At 43.7% G+C, this 23,781-nt stretch overlaps 3 protein-coding genes across 5 annotated transcripts in view; 2 read left to right on the top strand and 1 right to left on the bottom strand.

Annotated features, from left to right (window-relative positions):
- Positions 1–2,415: 2,415 nt before the first annotated feature.
- On the top strand, positions 2,416–3,600 carry MSMP (microseminoprotein, prostate associated). Its single transcript, XM_074196207.1, has 3 exons — positions 2,416–2,542; positions 2,819–2,927; positions 3,311–3,600. Exons 1-3 carry the CDS (start codon positions 2,416–2,418, stop codon positions 3,489–3,491), a joined length of 417 nt encoding a protein of 138 aa, XP_074052308.1. The 3' UTR covers positions 3,492–3,600.
- Positions 3,553–7,878, bottom strand: RGP1 (RGP1 homolog, RAB6A GEF complex partner 1). Of its 2 annotated transcripts, none has more exons than XM_074196205.1 (9): positions 7,793–7,878; positions 7,329–7,462; positions 6,684–6,820; positions 6,115–6,231; positions 5,864–6,013; positions 5,326–5,472; positions 4,835–4,962; positions 4,404–4,593; positions 3,553–3,934 (listed from the first exon to the last, which is right to left on the bottom strand). In XM_074196205.1, the coding sequence occupies exons 2-9, from the start codon at positions 7,442–7,444 to the stop codon at positions 3,711–3,713; spliced, it is 1,209 nt and encodes a 402-aa protein (XP_074052306.1). In that variant the 5' UTR covers positions 7,445–7,462; positions 7,793–7,878; the 3' UTR covers positions 3,553–3,710. The 2 variants fall into 2 exon arrangements, with proteins under 2 accessions (XP_074052306.1, XP_074052307.1); XM_074196206.1 differs by having other exon boundaries at positions 6,115–6,198.
- Positions 7,879–7,970: 92 nt separating this feature from the next.
- The window catches only part of GBA2 (glucosylceramidase beta 2), a 25,399-nt gene continuing 9,588 nt past the window's right edge, over positions 7,971–23,781 (top strand). Inside the window, exons 1-3 of one of the 2 annotated variants that reach the window (XM_074196197.1) lie at positions 7,971–8,691; positions 18,033–18,124; positions 18,414–18,529. In XM_074196197.1, coding sequence (XP_074052298.1) covers positions 8,378–8,691; positions 18,033–18,124; positions 18,414–18,529 — 522 coding nt within the window. In that variant the 5' untranslated portion in view covers positions 7,971–8,377. The remainder of the gene's footprint in view (positions 8,692–18,032; positions 18,125–18,413; positions 18,530–23,781) is intronic. The other variant, XM_074196198.1, reaches the window with a different exon arrangement.

Here is a 23,781-nt window from a genome sequence, read left to right as displayed (position 1 = left end):
AAGCCACTACCTGGAACACAATACATGCACGTCCTGTTAGAGGCGCCCCACCCCCTTTAACACCACCCCAATTAGGGTCGCCTGCCAACCCTCTGGCATAACAGCTACCTCGATGCCTGTTGCCGCCTCACATATACCAGCAAAACAATCGATTCCACCCCACCAGGAGCCAAGTTCCAACTAATGTCCATGGGCCACTAAAAAACCAGACCTCCAAAGTTAACCCTAGACAAACATTTCCCCAGACTGCACCCTCTTTCCTGGAGATCACTTGCATTATGGGGAGAGAGCTGGTTGATGGGGGGGGGGGGGGGAAGAAGAGAGATTTTCAGATCAGAAAGTTTGGTTAGAGGTGCAAGGAGTGGGTTTCTTTAAAATTCACTCCCCAAAGTTAGATTTGTTGGGGAGAAGATAGGGATTTATGGATGCTTTGAGGTATCAGAAATGATGGACCCTCCAATTTTTGGTAGTGGCATTTGAAAAGAATAGATACCACATGGGGATAGGGGCATAAGAACTTAGGAGTCAATGTGACACTTGATTCAGGACTGTTGAGAAGAAAAAAGTGAATTACAAGTTCAAACCAAAATTTAGAGATGAGTTGAGAAAAGTACACCTTATTCAGTCGAAGTTTGGAATTCAAAGGGGAAGGGTTGCTTATATAAACAGGTTGCACCAATGTTTCCTTTAAAGAGTCAAGAGGCAAACAGGGACCAGAACCAAAAAGCAACAGAATGTAAATTTAATGGTGATGACACAGGGTCATGTCAATACTGGGACCTTAAAGAACCATCCACACTCCTCCCACCAACTTAAGAGGGATGCTAAGGTCGAGAGAGGTAGAGGTCTTTAGTCCCACAGCTAGTAACAAAGCTGGGAATCAAACAGATCATCTACCTCCAAATTCATAGATCTTCCCCTTACACAATAGAGCCTCTACTATGCACCTTAAGGAATCCTTAGATGACACAGGAATGAAGAATTAGACATATTAGGGATGTGAAATGGAGGGAAACAAGTAACGTGAAGCACAATAAGGCAAAGCTTGCCAAAAGACAGCTGGTACCAAGATCTTCTGTGTAAGCAGTGTCCATTACATATGGTCCACTAAACAAGGCTCTAGCAACAGTAGCCAGTAACTACTCTTGTACCCTGCGCAGGTTTCTGGGAGGTTTAATTTAAGGCACATGCAGTTCTCCAGCTTTGCTTCCCTTCTTCCCAAGGCCTCCCATTCCAAGCTCTACTCCAGGCTTCTGCACAGCCATTGGTGAGGCTCTACCCTGATATTAATCTCACCCCAGTACTTCCCCCAACTATGATGGGGCAGGCAGGACTGACCTTCATTCTAAAAACACTCATTTCTTCTCCTACCTTTAGATCTATGATTTGCTGAATCACCTCAATTCTACCCAAAACTAGCAAAGTTTCTAGCCCAGTCTAGGTCTGAAAAGGGTCTATTCCATCCATGCTCAACCAAGTATATTTGTCAAAACTAATTTCATAACTCCCACTGGGAAGCTTCGGGGGCAGACTTGCCTAAGTGGATAGGGAATGACATCTTTGGAACACCTAGATAAGTCCCTCTCTAGAATATTACGGCCTCAGAGGGAAAATCTCAAACATCTCAAGGCAATTGACAGCCTTCACCTGTGTGAAGGTAAAGTCAATCTGGCTCTAATAGATGTAGGGTGGGAAAGGGAGAGCCTAACTGGAGAAGGGAAGAGGGAGGGATACGTAGAATGATGAAAGTTCCACCTGAGGGTGGTAGCCCCATCTCTGGAGCAGTCTCAGATGCGGAGAGATCTCTCTTCACTTCAGGTGGCAACATTAGTTCCCTTTCCTGGAGCCTCTGGCCGTCGTGCCCCACTGCAGCTCCTTGGTTTGGCTGGGACACAGAACTAACCGTCCCCAGGAAATGCCTCCCTCCGGTCCAGGCAGGAATCCCAATCCCCCCCCCCCTTACCCTCCCATTTTTGGGGAAGGAGGGAACAGAGAAGAGGAAAAAATGCTCCCCCCTCCCTAGGTCAGGAGAAAGATCTGGGGACCACCTAGCAGTCCACCACCCCTCCCACTTCTCTTTACTGGGGAGGTGCCCAGTCCAGTGCCCCTTCCATGTCTACCACCCCCACCCCTCCCAAGCTGTGCTGGGACATAAATCAGCTCTCACAGCTTGTTAAAGCTGGACCTCTTGTTTTCATGCCCTCACCCCAGGAAACACCAAGTTACAGCTTTTCCAGCTCTCCTCAGCAGGGGGCCAGGGTCCTCACTTTATAAACATACCCATGCCTGCAAGAGCAGAGGGCATAGAATGGTGTGAGACAAGAGCCCAGGAGAGACAGAGACAGAGAAAAAGAAGACACAAGACAGGTTCTGAGTGAGAGTAAAGCAAAGACTGGAAAAGTTAGCCCTGCAGAAATGGCAGTGAAGAACTGGGCTGGGAGGAATAGGGAGACCCCAAGAAGCTGGGGGACCATCTACTTAGTGATTCTACTCTTCTTGCAAGTGCAAGGAGTTCACAGCAAATGCTTTTTCCAAGCTCAAGGTAAAGAGGGAAGAGAAGAAAGCAGGGGGACTGAGGAGAGATGAGCCCAATTTTTACCAAAAGTATTCGTCTTTCTTACTTATAGAAGAGTGCTCCCTTTCCCCCTTCTTTCCCACCCTTCTCCCTGCCTAGGATATACTTGATTTATAAATCACCCTGATACAGACCAAAAAAAAAAAAAAAAAGAATTTACAGAATAATGAAACTCTCTTCCCACTGCAGGCCATAACCCTTCTCATAAACCATCCCATCCTAACTTTCCTCATTCTTTCTCAGCTCCCTGTCACTATGAAGAGAAATATTTTACCCTGGGCGAATCCTGGCTCCGAAGTGACTGCTTCTACTGCACCTGCCTACACCCCATTGGTGTAGGTTGCTGTGACATGTAAGTGATTTGATGTTGCTATGATATGCCTGACAGGGAATGGGGAAGGAGGGAAATGACAAGAAATGACAGAGGATTAACTAGACATGACAAAAGGGATTAAGGTATGGGGAAAAGGAAGAAATGTGTTGGGACAGGGAGGGAAATGACTATGAATGACAGGATTAATGAGATGTGAGTGGTGGGGGAAAAGGAAGACCATGTTGCAATGGGATGTGAAGAGGAGAGAAGTACAAAATAGGAGAATATCCACAGTCGGAGTTAAGTCCAACTCTTACTTTAAAACAAGGGCTTCTGGAATAGAATGGTTTGACTGGGGGTAGGGTTGTTGGGGAGAGGTGGCACCTCAGTGTACAATTTCCTTAGCCATGCTGTTCATCTAGATCCCAGCATCCCATCGACTTCCCAGCCGGGTGTGAGATACGACGGGAGGAAGGGACCTGCCACATCTCCCTGGTGCAAAAATCTGACCCTCACCTGCCCTGCAGGGGAGGTCCCCCTGACCCTGAATGGGGCTCAGCCAATACCCCTGACTCCAGGGCCCCAGGACCACGTCCCATTTAGGTTCCACTGACCATCTACTTTGCCTGCCCACTGCGGCTGCTGCCACCTCCAGGGAAACCACTAGCAGCTGTGAATTTATTCTAAATAAATAAGTTAATGGACAGCCAAATGTCTGCCATGGAGTCCCTTCTCAGACTGGCACAGAGCCAAAAAGGAGAGGGCCACACAAGAGTCTGTCTTTCATGATGTGTACAGGCACAACAGTGCCTGAAGCCCAGATCAGATGGTGACGGTGCTGGCACTGGGGCCTGGAGCAACATAGGAGACTAATGTGGGGCTCGTAGGCAGGACCTTGATGGGGAGATCCCAGCTAAAGGTGTCCACCGGCACTTGTTCAGGTCCTGTCCAAACCACAGGTTCAGGCTGCTCCATGGGAGGGAGCAATGCCAAGCCAGGTTCCCGAGATGTCACAAATTCAAAGTGTAGTCGCCACTTCAAGGACACTAGATGAAAGAAGATGGAATGAAGGGTCAGAATGAAGGGAAGGCAGCAGCAAGATGAGGGGGAAGACAAAAGGGCAGGAGTGAGGGAGAGTGATGGGGCATAGTTATCAGGGTTGGAAACTAGAACTGGTGGTGGAGGGTCATGGACTCCTCTACAAATGTTTAGACCAGAGATCCTGAAACAGGTCATGAAGTAGGCAGAAAGCAACTAATAAACTAAAGTTTTGTGTGGAGCCCAGATCAGACAGTTTGGAGTGAGTGTGTTAAGAAACATGAATCAACTTCAGAGGCAGGAAGTCTAAGACTTTGCTGGGGTTTTGGGTAGGATTGAAGTGATTCAGCAAATCATAGATCTAAAGGTAGGGGAAGAAATGAGTTACCGTTTTTGGAGTGAAGGTCAGTCCTGAGCCTGCCCCACCATAGTTGGGGGAAGTACTGGGATGAGACTAATATCAGGGTAGAGCCTCACCAACGGCCGTGCAGAAGCCTGGAGTAGAGCTTAGTGGAATGGGAAGAGAGAAGCTAGTTCTAGTTGTGTGTAGACAGGATTCCTGGTGTCGGGCATGAGTCACATGGGACACAGATGGAGCCCCACTTGCCCCCCGGCGTCTCTGGTACTCAGGCTGGACAGTCTCTTCTGTCTGAAGACTCACTGAGAACTGATGGCAGGGAAAGATGTTCCAAGTAGAAATTAATAGCCACTGCATAGATGGGATACCCCAACTTATAGCCCTTTTTACCCATATACGATCTTTATATATCCCACTCTGGGCCACCGCTACCACCAACCCAAAAGGTTTCCTTCAAATATTCCTACCCAGACTTCTATTCCTAAAAACAGGCCAACACCAAGATGCAAACCCATTCCCCCATTGCCCCCATGTATTCTCTCCCTCTCACCTGCAAACAGGCCACAGTCCCCTCTCCCAGGTTCAGGGTCCCTATTACATCCTCCCCAAGTCTGTACACGGACTTGAAGATTCCAAAGGTCCCAACTTTCCCACGACCGTCACTGATATTGTATAGATCTGGGGGTAGGGGGAATGGGGATCTGTGAGCCAGGACTCCCATGCCAGCAAAGGTCCCTTCCTAAGGATCCAGTAGGAATTGGATTAGAATGGCAAGAGACTGGGAAGAAGAAGACTCAAATTGGACAAGTAGTATGGGCAAGGGAGGGGAGGGAATTACTGGACCCTAGAATAACTAGAGGGCAGACTTCCTCCCAAACTGGTCTATTAGTATACATATTGGGATGTCTCTGAGGTTTCTTCCGAGAAAAGTATCCTTCTACAAGTTGAAGCAGAGGGCAGCCCTCCTCACAAACATGGGATCTATGACTATATACAGGGAACTACCTGAAGGGAGTCTTTTATGGGAGGAAATATTCTTACACAAACTGCGGCGGGATGTGGCAGCCATGAGGAACTCTCCTGCCAATTCTGCTAGTCGTGAGTCCTTTCTACCTACTTCTTCTTCTTCCAGGAATGGGCTGGATGGAGCCACAGCCTCATCCTGGGGAAATAAGGCATCTTGAAAGCCTGGGGAGAAAATATGGAATAAAGTATATAAAGGAATGGGGTATATTGGAAAAGTTAATAAAGATTGTGAGCTAAAAAGCATCAAGGGATTGGAAACAGATTCAGGGAGATGTTGGTCTCCTGAACAAAAAGAGAACAGATGCAGAGCGTCAGAAGGACAGTGAATAATAAGGCTATCAGGGAATAGTATAATGAGCGGATAATACCTAGAAACACATGAAACTCCAATATGGGAACACGAAACTCATCCTATTCCCCAAGGCCCCAATTCTTACCATTCTATAACACCTTCAATGATAATGGGAAATTTCCCTAAAGTCCTCCTCATTCCATACCCCAAAGACTATTGCCGTCTTCCATTCCCCTTCCTTCCAATGACCCAGTCACTCACCAGTCAACACAAGCACCCTCAATGGGACTCTAAGCAAAGTGATGGGGCAGTTGACCCGCTGGCAGCCAATAGTCAGTTTGTAGACATACTTGACAGATTGACCCCGAAAAGATGGTGGCCCTTCCACAGGAAGCACTTCACTGTAGGAATCTAGGTGGAAAGAAGTCAGGAATAAGAGGAAGTATCCCTAATTTTGTCAAGTCGTATGGAGACATGTAGAGGGAATTACAAAAGAAAAACACCCTACTCACAGGATTTGGATTCTCCAGGGTCTAGCCTCAAATCACAGAACAGAATCTTTGGTGGAGTAGATAGGATACATTGACCTCGCTCACCTGGAGAGAGGAGATCAGTAAAACTGGATGAGACTGAAAGATACAAAGTCAGGGACAGAGGAAGCCATGAAACTAATGGGGAGGGGATACCAAGTAGCAATGATAGCATCTGTACTTAGAATGTCATGCGATTCCTAGGCTATTCTTTCCTTTGGCTATGACAAGGGCATGCAATCCAATAATCTTACTCTGGTCCTGTTTAACAAGGATACTTAGTAACCCCTCCCATGTTATAGTCACAGTCACATACACAACGGTATGACAGGGCACGTAATCTCACCTTCATGTGACAGGTACCACCCCAAATGACAAGGGTGAGTCTGATACTGACACTTCCTGCTACTGTTCCCAACCCTGTGACAGGGATGGCAGCAACACCACCACCACTACTCAACCCCTATAGAGCAATACCAATTTCCTCAGATAATAAGAATGTAGTCAAGGTATATTCCACAGCCTGAGTAACAAAGATACGCATCCCTAACCTCGATGTGGCAAGAACACAGTCTGGCTCTCAGGCTGGACATCGGGTTGGCTGGAGTCTGGGGGGGGCAGTGCCACACGGCTCTCACTGGCATGGAACTGGCAATGTATCTGAGCACTGGCCCAAGCCAATGCTTCACTGTTGGTGAAGGGACAAGTATTACACAAAGGCAGGTCCTGATCCCCAAACTCTGGATGTTCATTCCCCTCCCTTCACCATCCCCTACTCCCATTCCAAGAAATCCAGAGCTCTATCCTTTAATCACATAAACAACTGCTTCTTCCTGGTCATTCAATAATCCTCAAAATCACAGGGCTCAGGGAACTTCTAGAGGGCAAAGTTTTAGTCTTAGAAGGTGGCACGGTCATAGAATCACGGAAGAGGGGCATTCTATGTTAGGCCTACATTCTCCCCCAAAAGATTAGGGTTCCCGATCAAGGTCATGCAATCAATCAACAAATTATGTGCGGAGTACCCGTGTACTAAATGCAAAGTACTGGTGCTCAGAGTGCAAAGGTGTCCCCGAGTTCAAGAGTTTATAGTCCATCAAGGGAGGGGAGAAACAACACGGGGGCATATCTGGGGGAGAGGGGGATGGGGGGAAGCTGACAGCCCAGGAACCACGGACGGGGCCAGCTCCGAATACCTGGATGCAGAGGTGGCCGTGGGAGAGAGGGGGTTTGTGACAGTCACCACGCACTCCAGGGCCTCCCCGGCCAGGAACACGGGGCCCCGGCTCAGCTCCGCCACCAGCTCAATCATGCTAGGCCCGGGGCAGCTCTGCATGGGAAGGGCAGAGATGGAGCGTCAGCACTGTCCAGGCAGGGAGGGGGGCGCCGAGGTGAGTCCACGGGCAATTACCGGGCGCGTCTGGAGAGGAGGCCGCGGGGGGGGCACAGCACGGGGGTTCCCCAGGAGCACGGGGGTTCCCCAGGAGCGCGAGGCCGCGGCTCCGAGGCTGAGCCATCGGGAGGGGAAAGGGTGGCTGGGGGAGCGGCCTCCCCACCCCGGGCTGTCCCGGTCCCCACCCCGGCTCCCTCCGGGTCTCCCTGGATTTTAGGCCGCCGGACCAAGGCCCCGCCCCGGGACCCCGCGACGGCCCCTCCGCACCTCTGGCTAGGCGGGCCGGGCGGTCTCTACACTTCCTCGTCCCTTCGGCTCGGCGTGGCGTGACGCGGCGTGCTGGCGTGACGCGAGCGCGTGCGGCGCCGGTCCGGGAGGCGGGACTTCCTGTCTGATGCCTGGGAAGAGGCTCTTCCGGTCGAAAGAACCGGCGGGAATCGGGTTCCGGCGCTGTGGGTTCCCCCGGCACCGGAAGCGGGGCCACTTAGGGGCTGGGACCTGGCGCCTCGGTCCGGTCCGCCCGCAGGGCGGGGCGGGGCCTCTGAGCCCCGATAAAGGGACCCCACCCTCCCCATCCCGCAGTTGTGTTCTCTGACCTCTTCCTCGGGCTCATGCCCGGGAGGCCTGAGTCCGGTCCTTTGCAGCCAGCATCCCCCCCTCTCCCCCTGGCTCGGCTCGCTTCCGCCCAGCTTGCCCCCCCACGAGGCCTGCGTGAGCCCGAGGGCAGCGGAGCAGGAGGCGCGGTCCGCAACGCCCCCCCCCCCCCCGGGCCTGGCAGCCTCCCGGGACGGTGCCCGGGTCAGAACTCTGCTAGCGTTGGACGCCGAGCTCGAGACTGCAGGACCCAAGGCCATGGAAGAGAACGTGGGGACCGAGGGCTCAGAGGGGGACCTGGGCACAGGAAGCCCAGCGGACACGGCGCCTGGAAACAGGCCCGGCCGCGAGAGCCCCGAGGACGCGAAGGAGAGGCGGGATTCAGACAGCGTCCTCCCCGAAGGCCATGGGCAGCTGATGGCTGCCTACGAGGGCACGGCCCGGGGCCACCGGGTCCCCGAGTTTGGCTGGCGCATATGCCTAGCTCATGAATTTCCTGAGAAGAGGAAGCCCTTCGGTGCCAACCATGTCTCCTTGAGCAACAAGATGAAGCACTTGGGCATGGGTTTCCGGTGAGTGTTTCCTGAGGTCCCGCACTATAGAATGTTAGTCAACCTTGAGTGTCCCCCATGTTCCCCTTCCCATCACCTGTTAATTGAATTGGGGGAAATGGAGTCGGCTGGGAGGGCATATCATGCCCCGCAACCTCTAGGAAACTCAAGGCTTTGCATTGCTCAGAACTGAGACAACTTGACCGTGACCTGCTCTTTCACTCGAGGCCACTGTTTATGTTTCCAAATGGTTAGTCATCGAAGTCTAGGGAAGGAGAAATAGGAACCAACTTGATGACTGTTGTGAGGCAGCCTCCAAGGTGGCCTGAGTTAAGATGCCCACCAAACTGTAATCATCTTCCTAATTTCCTCCCATCCCATCATCTAATCCTTCTTTATTTTATTTTATTTTATTTTATTTTATTTTTTGCAAGGCAGTGGGGTTAAGTGGCTTGCCCAAGGCCACACAGCTAATGTAATTATTAAATATCTGAGGCTGGATTTGGAAAAGCCCACCCTTACACCTTCTGGATTTGGGAGGAATCTCAGGGTGGGAGGCTGTCTGCATTGGCTCCAAGAATCAAGGATTTAAAGCTGGTAGGAAACTTAGTTTTAGTCCAGCTGCTTCAGTGGATAATAAGGGGCTTAATAATTGCATTTAATAACCAATAATAATAATTTTGAGATGCCCTCAAAAAGAAAAAAGATGGTAACACTACCAGAGATATTGCTGTAGCTTTCCATTTATTCTAGATTCTATCCAAAGTTCATTTCAGGGTTTTGATTTTCTCCCTTTGACAGGCAGTAGAGAGTCAGGAAACTAGGAGTTCAAATATGACCTCAGACACTTGACACTTACTAGCTGGATGATCTTGGGCAAGTCACTTAAACCTGATTGCCTCGCAACCAGGGCCATCTCCAGTCATCCTGATTCATATCTGGCCACTGGACCCAGATGGTACTGGAGGAGAAAGTGAGGCTGGTAACTTAGCACAGCCTCACTCAAATCAATCCAATTCATGTGCTTTTCATGGCATCACCTTCCTGATGTCCTGGTCTTCAAAAATGAAGGACAAGGGGCAGCTAGGTGACACCATGGATAGAGCACTGGCCCTGGAGTCAGGAGGACCTGAGTTCAAATCCAGCCTCAGACACTTAATAATTACCTAGCTGTGTGGTCTTGGGCAAGCCATTTAACCCCATTGTCTTGCAAAAACCTAAAAAAAAAATGAAGGACAAACATTATTATTATTATTATTAACCCCAGATTGAAAGCCAAAAGCTATTACAGTACAAGGTAAATAAAGTGAGAGGATGTGAACCTCAAAATACAGGATGGGCAGAGAAACATGACCCTGAGTCAGGTTAGGAAGCACACAAGCGGAGAAGAGTAGAAAAAGAAACCCAGAACTAGGGACAGCTAGGTGGCGCATTGGGTAGAGCACTGGCCCAGGAGTCAGTATCTGAGTTCAAATCTGGCCTCAGACCCTTAATAATTACCTAGCTGTGTGGCCTTGGGCAAGCCACTTAACCCTATTTGCCTTGCAAAAACCCTAAAAAAAATTTGGCAAAAGAAAGTGTTATGAAGAAACTGCAAGCAAAGTTTACTACTACCCTGAAGCCACAGTTCAGGTCATCAACCATTCCCCCATCCAGTACTTCATAAGGTTAAGTTATACCACCTTTTGTTGGTCAAGAAAAGGTAGTTCCATTACTTTCTGTGGGCCCCACAAAATTCGGTTTTTCCCTCCTGATTGGATTGAGCCTGAGGGTCCATCTTGGATATCTTAGGGAAGTGTAGGAGTGATAATATGTGGTTGGCTTAGTCTTCCCTGGACCTTTGAATTCAGAGGAACTTAGCACATGCTGAATCATCCTGGATCCAAACCTGGGCCTCAGTTTCCCCATGCCAGAGTGGGGTGGGAACTATGACACAAGGAACTGGAATGAGATTGGGAGTTAGGGTACCTCAGTGAGGAAAATGTAGGGTGGGGCCATGAGGGAAGCCCAAAGTATGACACTGTGGCGTGGTTGAAATTACAAAGAAGGCCAAACAAGCAAGGGAATGATTAGGGAAAGAAAAGAGCCCAAGAAAGGGGGTTATCAGAAAGGAGCAGGGTGAGGAAAAAGAAAGAGTGCTCTGCTTGGGTCAATCTAAGTAGATTGGTTACTGTGGACTAGTTACTGTACTAAGCCCAAGGGATAAAAAAGGCAAAAGATGGTCCTTGTTCTCTAGGAGTTTGCAGTCCAATGGGAGAGACAACATGTAAGTTTTATACCAGAGAAATAGGAAATAATCAAGAGGGAAGGCACTAAATTTAAGAAGGACTGGGGAGCAGAACCAAGAGAACCATGAAACAGCAACATCATACAATGATCAACTATGATAGTTGATTCTAAAGGATTCTTTAAAGGATCTGTGATGGAAAAATGTCATCCACATCCAAAGAAAGAACTATGGAGGCTGAATCAGAGCAGATTCTTTTATTTTTTTATTTTTTGTGACTTTGCTTTTGTTCTGTTTCTTTCACAACATGACTAATATGAGAATGTTTACATGATTGCACATGTATAACCATCAAATTGCTTGTTTCAGGGAGGAAGAAAAAACTTGGAACTCAAAATTTTATTAAAAAATTAATGTTAAAAATTATCTTTATGTGTAACTGGAAAAAAATAAAATATGATTTTCCAAAAAGAAAAAAATGAGACACACACATACACACATGAAAGGCTTCTAGTATAATTTGGGAATTTAGCTGAGACTTGAAAGAAGCCAGGAGACAGACATGAGAAAGGCATTGTAGACAGTCAATGAGAATTCCTAGAGCCAAGAGATAGATAAGGATGCCAATGTCACAGGACCAAAGAGTACTTGGGGAAGGGGGAATATTCTGTTATAAGAAGTTTGCTAAGGCAGAGAGGGCTGGGTTCTGAAAGGCTTTGAATACTAAACATTTGATCTTGGAGGTGATAGCCACTTAAGTAGGAGGATAACAAGGTCCTACACCTACACTTAAGGTAAATCACTTTGACAGCCAAGCAGAGGATGGATTAGAGTAGGACACTTGTAGCAGTCAGACAGCCAGGAGACTGTTACATGTTCATGTGTGGATATGGCAGCTTGCACCAGGATGCTGGAAGTACAAGAGAAGAGACACAAGAAAGGGTGCAATGATAACACCAACAGACCTTAGTCACAGATTGGATAGAGGTGAGGCATAAGAGATACCTACAGGACATCTAGATCAAGATGTCTGGAAAACATTTGGAGGTGAGAAGCTGAAGATCAGCAGAGATATTAGGGCTAAATGAGTAGAGAAAGAGGAGAAGAGCCCAGTGGAGATAACTGACTGGTTAGTGGTCTGACCTGGATGAAAATCATGAGAGGAGTTTGGGAAAGAGCAGTCAGATAGGTGGGAGAAGAAACAGAAAAGAGTTATGCAATGAAAATAGAGAAAGAAGAGGGTGATAGACAATATCAAAGGCTGCAGAGAGATCAGATGCAGACTGAGAAAAGGCCTTTGGATTTGGCAATTCTGGTAACCAGACTAAGTAAACCAGACTAGAATGAGAGGAAAAGAAGTGGAGGCATTTAGGTTTGATGGTTTTCTCAAAGAGTTGGGACACAAACATTAGAAGAAATATAGGATGGTAGCTAATAGCAGGGGTGAATGGTTCAAGGATGGGTCTTTTGACAATGTGCATGTTTGTAGACAGTAGGGAAGCAGGCAGTAGATGGAGAAATTGAAGATGAGTGAGAAAATGGGGACAAAAGAGGGAGCACTCTACTGGAGGAGACAGGATGCAATCACTTGTGCAGGTAGGAGAGTTTGCTTTGGGAAAGCAAAGGGTCACATCTTCATGTGAAATGGATGAAGGTAGGACATAATGACCAAAGACATGAGTGATATGAGATGAGGAGGAGGGGAAAAGAGGGAATTCTCACGAAATGGACTTAATTTTTTCAGTAAAATAGTGTTACAAGGTCTCAATTGAAAGAGTGGGGAGAGTCAGAGCCATGGGAGGTTTAAGGAGGGATGAAAAGGTTTGGAAGAGCTGTTGTAGAAAGTAGAATGGTGAGTTAATAAGGGAAATATTAAAGGATTACTTAGCATTAATGATGTACCAGTTAAGGTTGTGTAACATAAATCTGCCCTCAGCACTGCCACAACTGTGTAGAAATTTGTTTCTTATCTTTCCCTACTCTTCTGTCTCATCTTTCATCATATCTTCCCCCAATATCTTGCCAAACTCCTGTGCCAAATTTGTTTCTTCTCTCTTTCCATCTTTTTTTTTCTTCTTTTTCATCTTCTCTTGAAATATACTATTTGTCCCACTTCTTTCACCTTATATCTGCCCCTGCAGCTCTCTTCTATTTCTCACCCTATTATTCATTAATTTATTCAGCCTATTTTTATTAAATGCTCACTTATGCCATATCCTGTGGAAGATCTTTTAAGGAATACCAAAGTAATCTAGTACTACTTAGTCCTCTCAGATATTTAAATCTAGTTGGCATAAGACCATGCAACCTCTATCATTGTTGTTCAATTGTTTTAATAAAGTAGTTGTTTACTAAAATTAATGGTATGAAAAACTTCAACAGGCAGCTGAAGTAATAATGGACTAAAATGGGAAGACTTAGTGAGCTAGATAATATTTGAGCTAATCCTTCAATCATTAAACATTTATTATGTACCATAATATTTGAGCTAATCTTTCAATCAATAAACATTTATTATGTACCTAATATAACATGATGTTTTTCTTAACTTTAGGGAAATATAAAGATATAAGGCATAGTTCTGTCCCAAGTAGCTTATTTAAGAGACCAGATATCCATTACTCTCTTTCTATTCACTACTAAACTTACTGAAAAAGTTATTTTTGCCCAGATGCCTCCAATTTTTCATTCTCCAGGACATCTCAATCCTTTGCAACCAGGCTTCTACCACCATCACTCTACTAAAATTGCTCTCTCCAACATCATTAAAGATCCCCTAATAAACAAATCCAGTTTCAGTTTTTCAATCTTCATTTTACTTGATTTTTCTTTTATTTTTTGTCACTGACCACCTTTTCCTGCTAAATATATCTTCATCCTCCAACTAGAGAGATCACACTCTCTTGGTTCTCATCAATACCAATTTTTTCCTCTTGTAGTAACAAGGCTGATCACCTACTTCCCAATTTTGATGCTTCCCAAAGAACTTGACCTTAATTCCCTCTGAGTCTGTGAGCCTTTTTAGCCTACTATGGAGCCAGGCAACTAGGGGGCTCAGTGGATAGAGCAGACAACTGCCATATTTATTTATACCTTCCTTTTGAGCTCCAGTCCTGCATCTCTATCTGACCTCTAGACATCTTCACCTAAATGTCTCAGGAGCCTCTCAAGAGTCAATTAGCTTATTGAAAAAAGTCTTGGATTGGTGTCAGGAAGACCTGACTCACTGTTTTCTTGACCAAATCACTCAGTCTCTTGAACAGATCATTCATGTTCTTTATCTGTCCAATGAGGCTGTTGTGTTAGATGTTTTTTAAGGTCTTTTTTTGTGTGTAATTCTTACAAAACCTACATTCAGAAATCAACTTCATTGTCTTTTTAAAAGTTATTCTTCCTTCTTCACTAATTTTATACATGGTTTCACCATTCACCTGTCATCCCCTGTTCATAACCTTGAAGTTATCTTTGATTCTTCCCTTTCCATCAGTTCTAGTGATAGAACTTGCTCAACATCTCTCAAATCTGTCTTTTCTTCTCTGTCCCTATAGTATTACCTATCAGGCCCTTATAAAACCCTGAACTATTAAAGTAGCTTCCTAATAGGTCTTCTCCCTCCAATCCTTTCTTCATAGCATTGTCATAATACCCTTTCATATACATAGGTTTTGTCATATCATTCCTACTCATCCTTTAAAACTCAACTCAAATGCCAGTCTTCAAAGAAGCCTTTCCTGATCTAAAACATAATGCTCTTTCCCTTAGACTTCATAGAACATTTTATTTTATTAATTCCTATCAGAGAAAAAAAGTTTCTTCACATTGCACTTATATCTATTTCTGAGTACTAGACTTTATTTTTTAGTTTATTGTTTAGAAAGACTATTTTCTAAAGTTTTCTTTCCTTGTATTTTCTCCACATTGTAGGCATTTACTCAATAGTTGTTATTTTGTATGCCCACATAATAAGCTTAGTTTGTCAGTCTTGAAATAAAGAATTTTAATTAAGTGGATAAGAATGCTTAAAGTATTTCAGAAAGAACCAACATAAAATATGGATGTGGATACAGACATTCTCTAGGGGCAAAGAGAATCCCAGGCTGGCTTGAGTGAAGGATTTATATAACAATAACTCCCATTGATAAGAGTGTTTTACAATGTACAAAGAGGTAATATAGCTATTGTTATCTCTGTTTTATAGATGAGGAAACTGAAACTCAGGAAATTTACTCAGGCCTCCACAGATAACAAGTGTCAAAGTCTATAGACTAAACCAGATCTTTTGAATGCAAAACAAGTATTTTTGTTTGTTTCTTTTCTTTATGAAAGAAACAAAGTTGGTCTATCAAAATTGGTTTCTTCCTTCCCCACCCCACCCCAGCTTTACCCTCTTCTTTCTCCCCCTTCTCTCTATTTTTTCCTTTCTATCTGTATATCCTCTCCTTCCCTCTTCCTCTAAACTGTCCTAGGGGTAGAGTAGAGATCTTTGAACTTTAAATGACTCTACTTGAGTCAGAGCAAATACTTCTGCCATCTAGGGCACCAAACCATTTCCTCTTTACCTTCTGTCTTTTTAAATTATTCATTTGTTTATTTTTTCAGTCATAACCAGTATTGTTGAATTTGAATTTGTTGAATTTGAATTTGTTGAATTTGTGGGCCACATAGTCATTATTTCTATAATTGCCCTGTTAGACCATCTTATGACCGATCTTTCTGTCACTGTTCTGTCATACTTTGCACTGCTGCCCAACTAGTCTTGCTCTGTTGTGATCTGTTTGTCATAAGTCTCATTCCACTTTCTCATGATAATGCTTCAAATATTTAAAGCTAGCACAGACTGTCAGGTTGGCCCTGCCTTCCCATTCCACCTAATTAATTCAGCCATGTGTTCTACTTAAATTTCAGGCTAACCCTTATTTTAATCTCCTTTTCTTCATGAGCTATGTTCTAGTCATCCTTTATTTCTTTTTTCCTTTTCTCCCTCCCCTCCCTCCTTCCCCTCCTTTTTTCTGTCGACATGTTCTTAACCTGTCATTGCTCTACCCAGAGAAATGTTAATTTTGATTACTTAAACCTCAAAGGTATCTTGGGGTTTACTGGCTAGATTTCTTTTTTTAAGGATCATACCCTAAATCCAAATTTCTCAGGCTCTCACTGATTGACCAACAGTTTGCAGCTTAAACTTCACTTGGGTTTTGTTTGAATTTTGATGGCTCAGAGTGAGTGTAAATAGCAAAATGTTTCTGTTCTGGCCAGAAATCCTAAGGATCTTTCCCTTGTAGATTGATTTCTTTTTTCTGACAAGGTAAAGGAGGTCATTTATTTAACCTCATTTCTTGCCTAGCCTCAAACACTGAAGGGGCATTGCCTTGGAATGACTGAGACCTGGGAAAGATCTTATCTTAACACTATATCAGGGGCGGCTAGGTGGCACAGTGAATAGAGCACTGGCCCTGGAGTCAGGAATACCTGAATTCAAATCCGGCCTCAGACACTTAATAATTACCTAGCTGTGTGGCCTTGGGTAAGCCACTTAACTCCATTGCATTGCAAAAAAACCCCAAAACACTATATCAGAGTCATCTCCAGTTCTCTTGATATATATCTAGGCACTGGACCCAGATGGCTCCAGAGAAGAAAGTGAGACTGGTGATTTAGCACAGCCCTGCCTCACTTAAATTCATTTCATTTGCAAGTCATGATATCACTTTCTAATATCTTGGTCCTCTTTGAGAATGAAGGACAAACAACAAGTTTGCCTGGTAAACCAAGTTTTTTTTAACTTCCTTATTTCTTTTTTCCCCCAACAACATGGTAAGACATTTATGAATTGATTCAAAGTCAAATAAGGAAGACCAGGAGAACACAGTGCACAGTAACAGCAATGTCATGATCATCAACTGTGAAAGACTTGATTACTTTGATCTAAGATGAATCCAAAGGATTCATGATGAAAAATGCTCTCTCCCTCTCTGTCCCTCTCTCTCCTCTCTCCCCAGTGTGATTGATATGGAAATATTTAACTTCCTTATTTCTAAAAATGGCACCTTCATTTATTCTCCTAGTTTCTCAGACTGTCTGAAATAGCAAAATAATAAAGAGATAAGCCTAAAAAGATAGAATGGGACCAGACTTGTAAGAACTTTGAGTACCAAGTTAACGAGTTTGGATTTTGGCCTACTGAAGTCACTGGGTAGTCCTTTATGTTTTGTTGGAGGAGTATGATGAAGAAACTGATGTTCTGTGGTTAATTCTGTAGCATTGTATAGGAAGAGATTGGCAGTAGTATAGTGAGAAGGAAAGAGTAATTGGATTTGAATTCAGATGATCTGAATTCAAATTCTGGTTCTTCACTTACTGGACCTCATTTTCTTCATGTATAAAATGATAAAGGTTAGACTGGATAACTTCTGAGATCTTTTCTAGCTCTAAATCTATGCTCATAAATAATGAGAAATTGAAATGAGTTGGTGGCAGTGAAAAGAAAGGGATGACATGAAGGACATTTCATGGGGAAAATGTAACAGGATAACTAAGAGAGTGAATCTTTTAATGAGTAAAGAAAAAGCTCCGGGGTAGGCTAGGTGGCCGCAGTGGATAAAGCACCACAGTGGATAAAGCACCACAGTGGATAAAGCACTGGCCCTCCGGTCTCAGACACTTTATAATTACCTAGCTGTGTGGCTTTGGGCAAGCTACTTAACCCCATTTGCCTTGCAAGAATCCTAAAAAAAAAGAAGCTCCCTTATTCAAATCCCTTTGATCAAAGATCTCCCTAAAATTAACTTGGTTGACTGAAAGAGTACATTTGTTGTTGATAAAAGTAAGAAAAGTTGGGAAATTGACTTAGGGTCAAAGGGGATGCACTTGTTGTTTGAGGGGTGCTATTGGGATGTGTAGAAAGCATAGGAAAGGGGCCGCTAGGTGGTGTAGTGGATAAAGCACCAGCCTTGGAGTCAGTAGTACCTGGGTTCAAATCCGGTCTCATACACTTAATAATTACCTATCTGTGTGGCCTTGGGCAAGCCACTTAACCCCATTTGCCTTGCAAAAACCTAAAAAAAAAAAAGCATTGGAAATAAAAATTGGAGCTGCTAACACCTCTCTTACCTATCGGTGTCATCTCTGCCCTTAGGTATCTTAAATGGTGGTACCACAAGACACAGGTGGAAAAGAAGACTCCTTTCATAGACATGTTAAACTGCCTTCCTCTAAGACAAATCTATGGTGAGTATTTCTTAAGGGAGAAAAAGCAAAGAACTCATACATTTCACTTTCAAAGAAAAACTTCCAACCTCCTTAGAGGGGAGGGGATTGGAAAGAAGAGAAGAGGTCACTTTCCCATCTTTAAAAATAAACAAAGAAAAAAATTTCTTCCCTAAAGTCGAGGGAGCAAGATGTGACATTTATATCCTCTCATCTGTTGCTTCTCACCTCACTACTACTATTTTCCTTCCCTACCTTCTTCCTTTCTGCCCTTCAAACGTTAGTCTCTGACACCTGGCTCTATCTTCAGGTTGTCCACTGGGTGGTATTGGAGGTGGTACCATCACCCGTGGCTGGAGGGGCCAGTTCTGTCGCTGGCAGCTCAATCCTGGGATATACCAGCACCGAACAGTAATGGCTGACCAGGTAAGGAGAGTGGGGAAGGATGAAGAATGTGGGAAAAAAAATTTAATTCAGCAAGTGTCTTCCTGTGCCTCTGTCTAAGCTCCAGACTAGAAAGAGCAAACAAGGAGCTACCACTTAGTCCCTGAGGAAGAATAGTTCAAGTTGTAAAGGATCACTTACCCTTGTCTTTACCCTTGTATTTTGGTTGAAATCTCTGTTTGTAAAGGGAGTTTGAATCACAGATTCTTGAAGTATTGAATGAAAGAACATACTGGAAGCCTAGAAAAGTGGCCTCTAGGATTAAGACAATGAGTACCTCCTTTAGATCTAAAAAAGGCATTTCCCAGGGTCTTCAAGCTATTGTTCTGCTGTCATGGCCACCTCTCTCTTGGGACCATTCATCTTCCTAACCTGAACAAATCCTTTTTCTGTAGAAACAAGGTTAGACTTCTTAAAAAAGAACCTTAACTGAGAAACTCAAGGAAAATAAAAATAAAGAAAAAAGTATAGAAGCAAACAGGTTCATAAAGTATAGATATTTCTGATTCCAGATTTGATGTCTAGCTCATGATTGGTTTGGCTGGTACAGATTTTACAGAATAAACTCTGCCCCTTTTTTTTATGTCAGCTCTTTGGAGTAGATGCCAGAGAATGGGTGCTGGACAGATACTCGAGCTTTTAGCCTGAGGTAGATTCAGATTTTCACCACTGGCAAATCTTGTGGGATTTCAATCCTTCCCAGAACCTGCTTTCAGTATTATTTTCAGGTATGAACTCCCCCCACTCCCTTGCCCTGGAATTGTCCTGCTGTCGTGGATCTTGGATAACCAAAGTACTTCTTTATTTGGTCCCTTGAATTTCAGGCCATTCTCCACTAATCCTGCCTCCTTAGTTCTTTCTGCTAGTCATTGGTTTCCAGTCTTTATATAAAATGAACTTGAATGAGCTTCAATGCTAATAAACCTTATGATCCTAATATCTATCTTTATCCCCTAACCTCTTTTTCTCTAACCTGTTTGGTTTGCTTTGAAGTTCATATTCCTGGAGTGAAGCTCAAATTCTTAATCTATTAATCAAAATGCTAGCCCCTTTAGCACCATATCACCTCAGTGACAGGGACCATCTTTCCTTGGGAGCCTCTATACATTCCATGAAATCCCTCTCTTTTCAGTAAGTAATTTCCCTGTTGACTTTTTCTTGTTTCTGATCTGAGGGATGTATTAAGAGCAAAGAAGACTGGTAGGCCCTGAACCAATAAACAAGGCTGTCAAGTTCTCATCTCTCTCGTCCACAGGTTCTCTTTAATGGCATCACTTGGGTTCCCCCAGGCTTGTGACCTTGCAGATTCCTGTCACAGTAGTTTTACAACATTAAGATTACTTAACACATATAATAATGATAATAATAATAATGATATAATTTCTACCAAAGAAGATTCATTTCTTCATTTGCTATCAAAGAACTTAAAGTCTTTTGGGAGAGATAGGACTTAAATACGCAAGAAAATACACATGAACTGAGTTCAAATCTAGCATCAACACTAGTTTCATAACTGGTAATGTCACTTAACCTTTGCCTACCTCAGTTTCCTCAATTGTAAAAACATCTACTTCCCATGCTGGTTGTGACAGTCAGTGAAGGTAATATTTGAAAAGTGCTTAACTTCACAGGGCATGCCACTCAGAAGGTGCTTAATAAATAAATGTTTGTTCCCTTTCCTGTCTTCCTTTTGAGACTGTGATGTAAGGGCCAAGATTAAGTGGTAAAGTTAGTGTGGCTTATAATAGAACAGTGGGCAAGGAAAACCAATGTGGGCTAAGAAACAAGGGGGAAGGCTTTGTGGAGAAGATGAGGATAAAAAGTAGTATTTCTGGATGTACAATGTTCTTTATAAAAATTACCTCACTTGATCCTCACAACAATCCTGAGAGGTAGGTTAAGGATATGGAAGCAGAGATTTGATTTAAGAGACTGGCTCATGGTAACACAGTAAATAGCAGAACCTAAACTCAAACTCAGGTAATCTGAATTTAAATCTTATGCTCTTCCTACTGTACTATATGTCCTGGAAATTTCTGATTAAATTACATTCCAGTAATTGGAAAGAGGAAGAAAAGTGAGAATAAAGTCAGATAGACTATTTAAAGTTAAATGAAAATTGCAGGGGACCTATGGGGCAAAAGACTTGTATCCTATTCTGGGAAGAAAGAGGGCAAGTCTTTGTGAATTTGGAAGAGGTGGCCAACTGGTTTCCATTACCCCTCCAGAAAAAGAGACAACATTCCATCAAGTCAGGTCTGCTGCCTCCTTCTGGAAGTGGAGAAACACCACTCCATTGAGCTTCAGATTCCTCTCTTCCAGGAGAAAGGCCATTTCATCAATTTTTCAGCCCTGTCTTCTACTTTGGGGCAAGGAGATTAACATTATTCAGCTTCTTGACTTGTCCCCTCCCCAGCCCTACCCTTGGTCTTATCCTCTCCATCCTAAAGTTTCTGACCCTCAAACTATCATCATTCAAACCTCTTCCCTGATCACCCACTACCAATCCCTATTCCCATTTTTCCCAGCTCCCCTCTCCGTCTCTCACCCTAAAGCTATCCATCTCTACCACTGTATATTCTGGAATACCTGCTTTATAGACAACAAACTTGCTTTTATCTTACACCATTTTCCATTCCTTCCATCTTCTGGTTCTCACTGAGATCTGGCTCCTTCCTGATGACATAACTTCCCTAGCTTCCCTTTTCAGCACTGGCTTCACTCATTATCACCATTTCACTGGTCAGGGTGGGAGAATTAGAATACTCCTGGCTTCTCATTGCCACTTTCAGATTCTCCTTCTACCATCATCACTCAGTAATCTCTCATTCTTTAAGGTTCACTTAATCCATATCTACCAACCAATCAAAATACTGCTAGCTGTTGTTTGCTGTCTTCTGGGACACCCTTCCATCCTTTTTCTAGTTCTTAGGTTAAAGTCTTTATCTCTTTCTCAATTCCTATCTTTATTCTAAGTAACTTCAGTTCCTCAGCTTACTCATTACACATTACTTACTCTTTCCCCCACCTCAGCCACACACAAAGATTAATGTACCCATGATCTTTCTTTTGCCTACAAATGCATCCCTTCCATATTCATGAACTCTGAAATTCCCTCATCTGATCATAGTCTTTTTTTGTCATTCCACCTCTCCCTCTGCCTTGCAATTTCAAATCTGTCATCTTTATTATGACTTCTAATCCCTTGACTTCTCATTTCTTTCGCAGGCCATCACCCCAGCACTAGGCTACACTCTCCTCTTTTCTTCATCCTGGTCCTTGGTGAACTGTTCAGCTTTGTACTTGACTCTTTTTATATATATAAAAACAATCCTGCCCTGCTAAGACTCAGCCTTGGATCACTTGCATCATCTACTGCCTTTATTCCTTTCCTTAAGCAACTGAACGAAACAGAAGAAATATCACGAAACCATGTTGACAGGGTCCACTAAAAATTTTTATTACATAATCACAATTGGGTCCTTATTGATGCAAGGCCTTTCTTTTATGCCTCCCTTATTAACTCACTATCCCACTCAGCACAGCACACTTTTACATTTTTCATCCCTCTTCAGCCCTCCTTTGGCTTTTTCTCCCCCATGCTCTTATATTTTGCCTTGAATTTTACTGAAAGTTTTGAGGCCATTTGCTCCTTATCCCTTCTCTTTATTCCATATCACTTATGTGTTTTCTACTGCTGTGTCCTCCTTCACCTGTCTCATATGAGAGGTGACCCTTTTTCTCTCTCCCGATATTTATATGATCCCATTACATTCTCCCTTCCTCCAGTTTGTCCCCTCTATCATTTCCCACTCTCTTGCTTGTCTTTCATCTATTTCTGTCAACTATCTCTCCTGCCTACAAACATGCCCGTGTCTCTCCCTCATCATCAAAAAACCCCTACTTGGACTATTTATCTCTGCTGCTAGCCATCATCCTATATCTCTTTCGAACTTGTGGCTCAATTCCTTAAGAAGGCCTTCTATAATCATTGTCTCTACTTCCTTACCACTCATGCTCCATAGTCTGGCTTCTGAGAATTCATTCCACTGATACTGTTTTCTCCACAGATACTAACAATCTTTTAATTGCCAAATCTAATAGTCATTTTTCAATCCTTGTCCTTGATCTCTATATCCTTTGACATTGTCAATCATTCTTTTCTATCTAGAAGATATTGGTGTCTTCTGATTCCCCTTTTAGCCATCTGACTTCTCTTTCTCATTCTCTTTTGCTGGGTTTTCATCTAAATGATCCCCACTAACTGTGGTTGTCCCCCAAGGCCCTGTCCTTTTATCCCTCTATATCATTTCACATGGTAATCTCATCAAGTCCAGTTCTCATGGATTTGATTATCTTCTCTGTGCTAATGATTCTCATGTCTACTTATTCAGCCCTCCCCTCTGCCGACACACAATCTCTCATTGCTAACTGCCTATTGGACAGCTTAAACTGGACTTCCATAAGCTCAACATGTCCAAATTTAAATTCCCTATCTTGTTGGCAAGCATGAACTTTCCTAGGAGAGTATGATCCAAGTGGGCAGTGACCTGTAATGTTATATCATGTCTTACTTAATAACTGTAAACATGTAGACTTGTTTTGCATGACCTTAGAGAATGGAGAAAAGAGGGTATGAAGAAAACACAAGCTGCAGAGAGTTATTTCTGCTAATCTAAAGAAAGCCCTTCCTAACAATTAGAACTGACCAAAAAGTAAAGTGGGCCTCCTCTGTAGGTAAAGGTTTACTACCACTGAAGGGAAAATCTCTTAAAATGAGATGATGGTTGAATCAGATGATTTCTAAGGGCCTTCGGAGCTCTTTAAATCTATCGACTTTGGTCTTCCAACTAAAACTAGATGATCACTTCTCATAAAATCATAGAATCTCAGATTTGGAAAGACCTCAGAGGACATTTAAGCCAACCCATATCCAGGAATAGGAGATGATTCTTGTTTAAATATGAATTGGATTAAATCTTTTCCTATGCTGAAACTAAGTTATTCTGAAATTTAGTAGGGTTCAGATAAGTGGAAGGTAGAATATTCCAGTTTAGAGCAAAAGTATTGAGTTAGAAAAGAACATACCTTGTACACTGACTGAAGTAGGTGGTTTGTTTAAGGAAGTAGCTGGATGTCTCCAGGCTGAAAAGGTAGCTTAGGACAGGTTGTGAAGACCAAGGTTAAGGAGTACTGACTGAAAGCAACAGACACTGGGCAGCCACTAAAGGCAT

Source organism: Macrotis lagotis, chromosome 8 (assembly GCF_037893015.1).
Source record: "Macrotis lagotis isolate mMagLag1 chromosome 8, bilby.v1.9.chrom.fasta, whole genome shotgun sequence".
In the NCBI taxonomy this organism is placed as follows: Eukaryota; Metazoa; Chordata; class Mammalia; order Peramelemorphia; family Peramelidae; genus Macrotis; species Macrotis lagotis.
The sequence above is the reverse complement of the archived record's forward strand: the minus strand, read 5'-3'. Positions and strand labels throughout refer to the sequence as shown.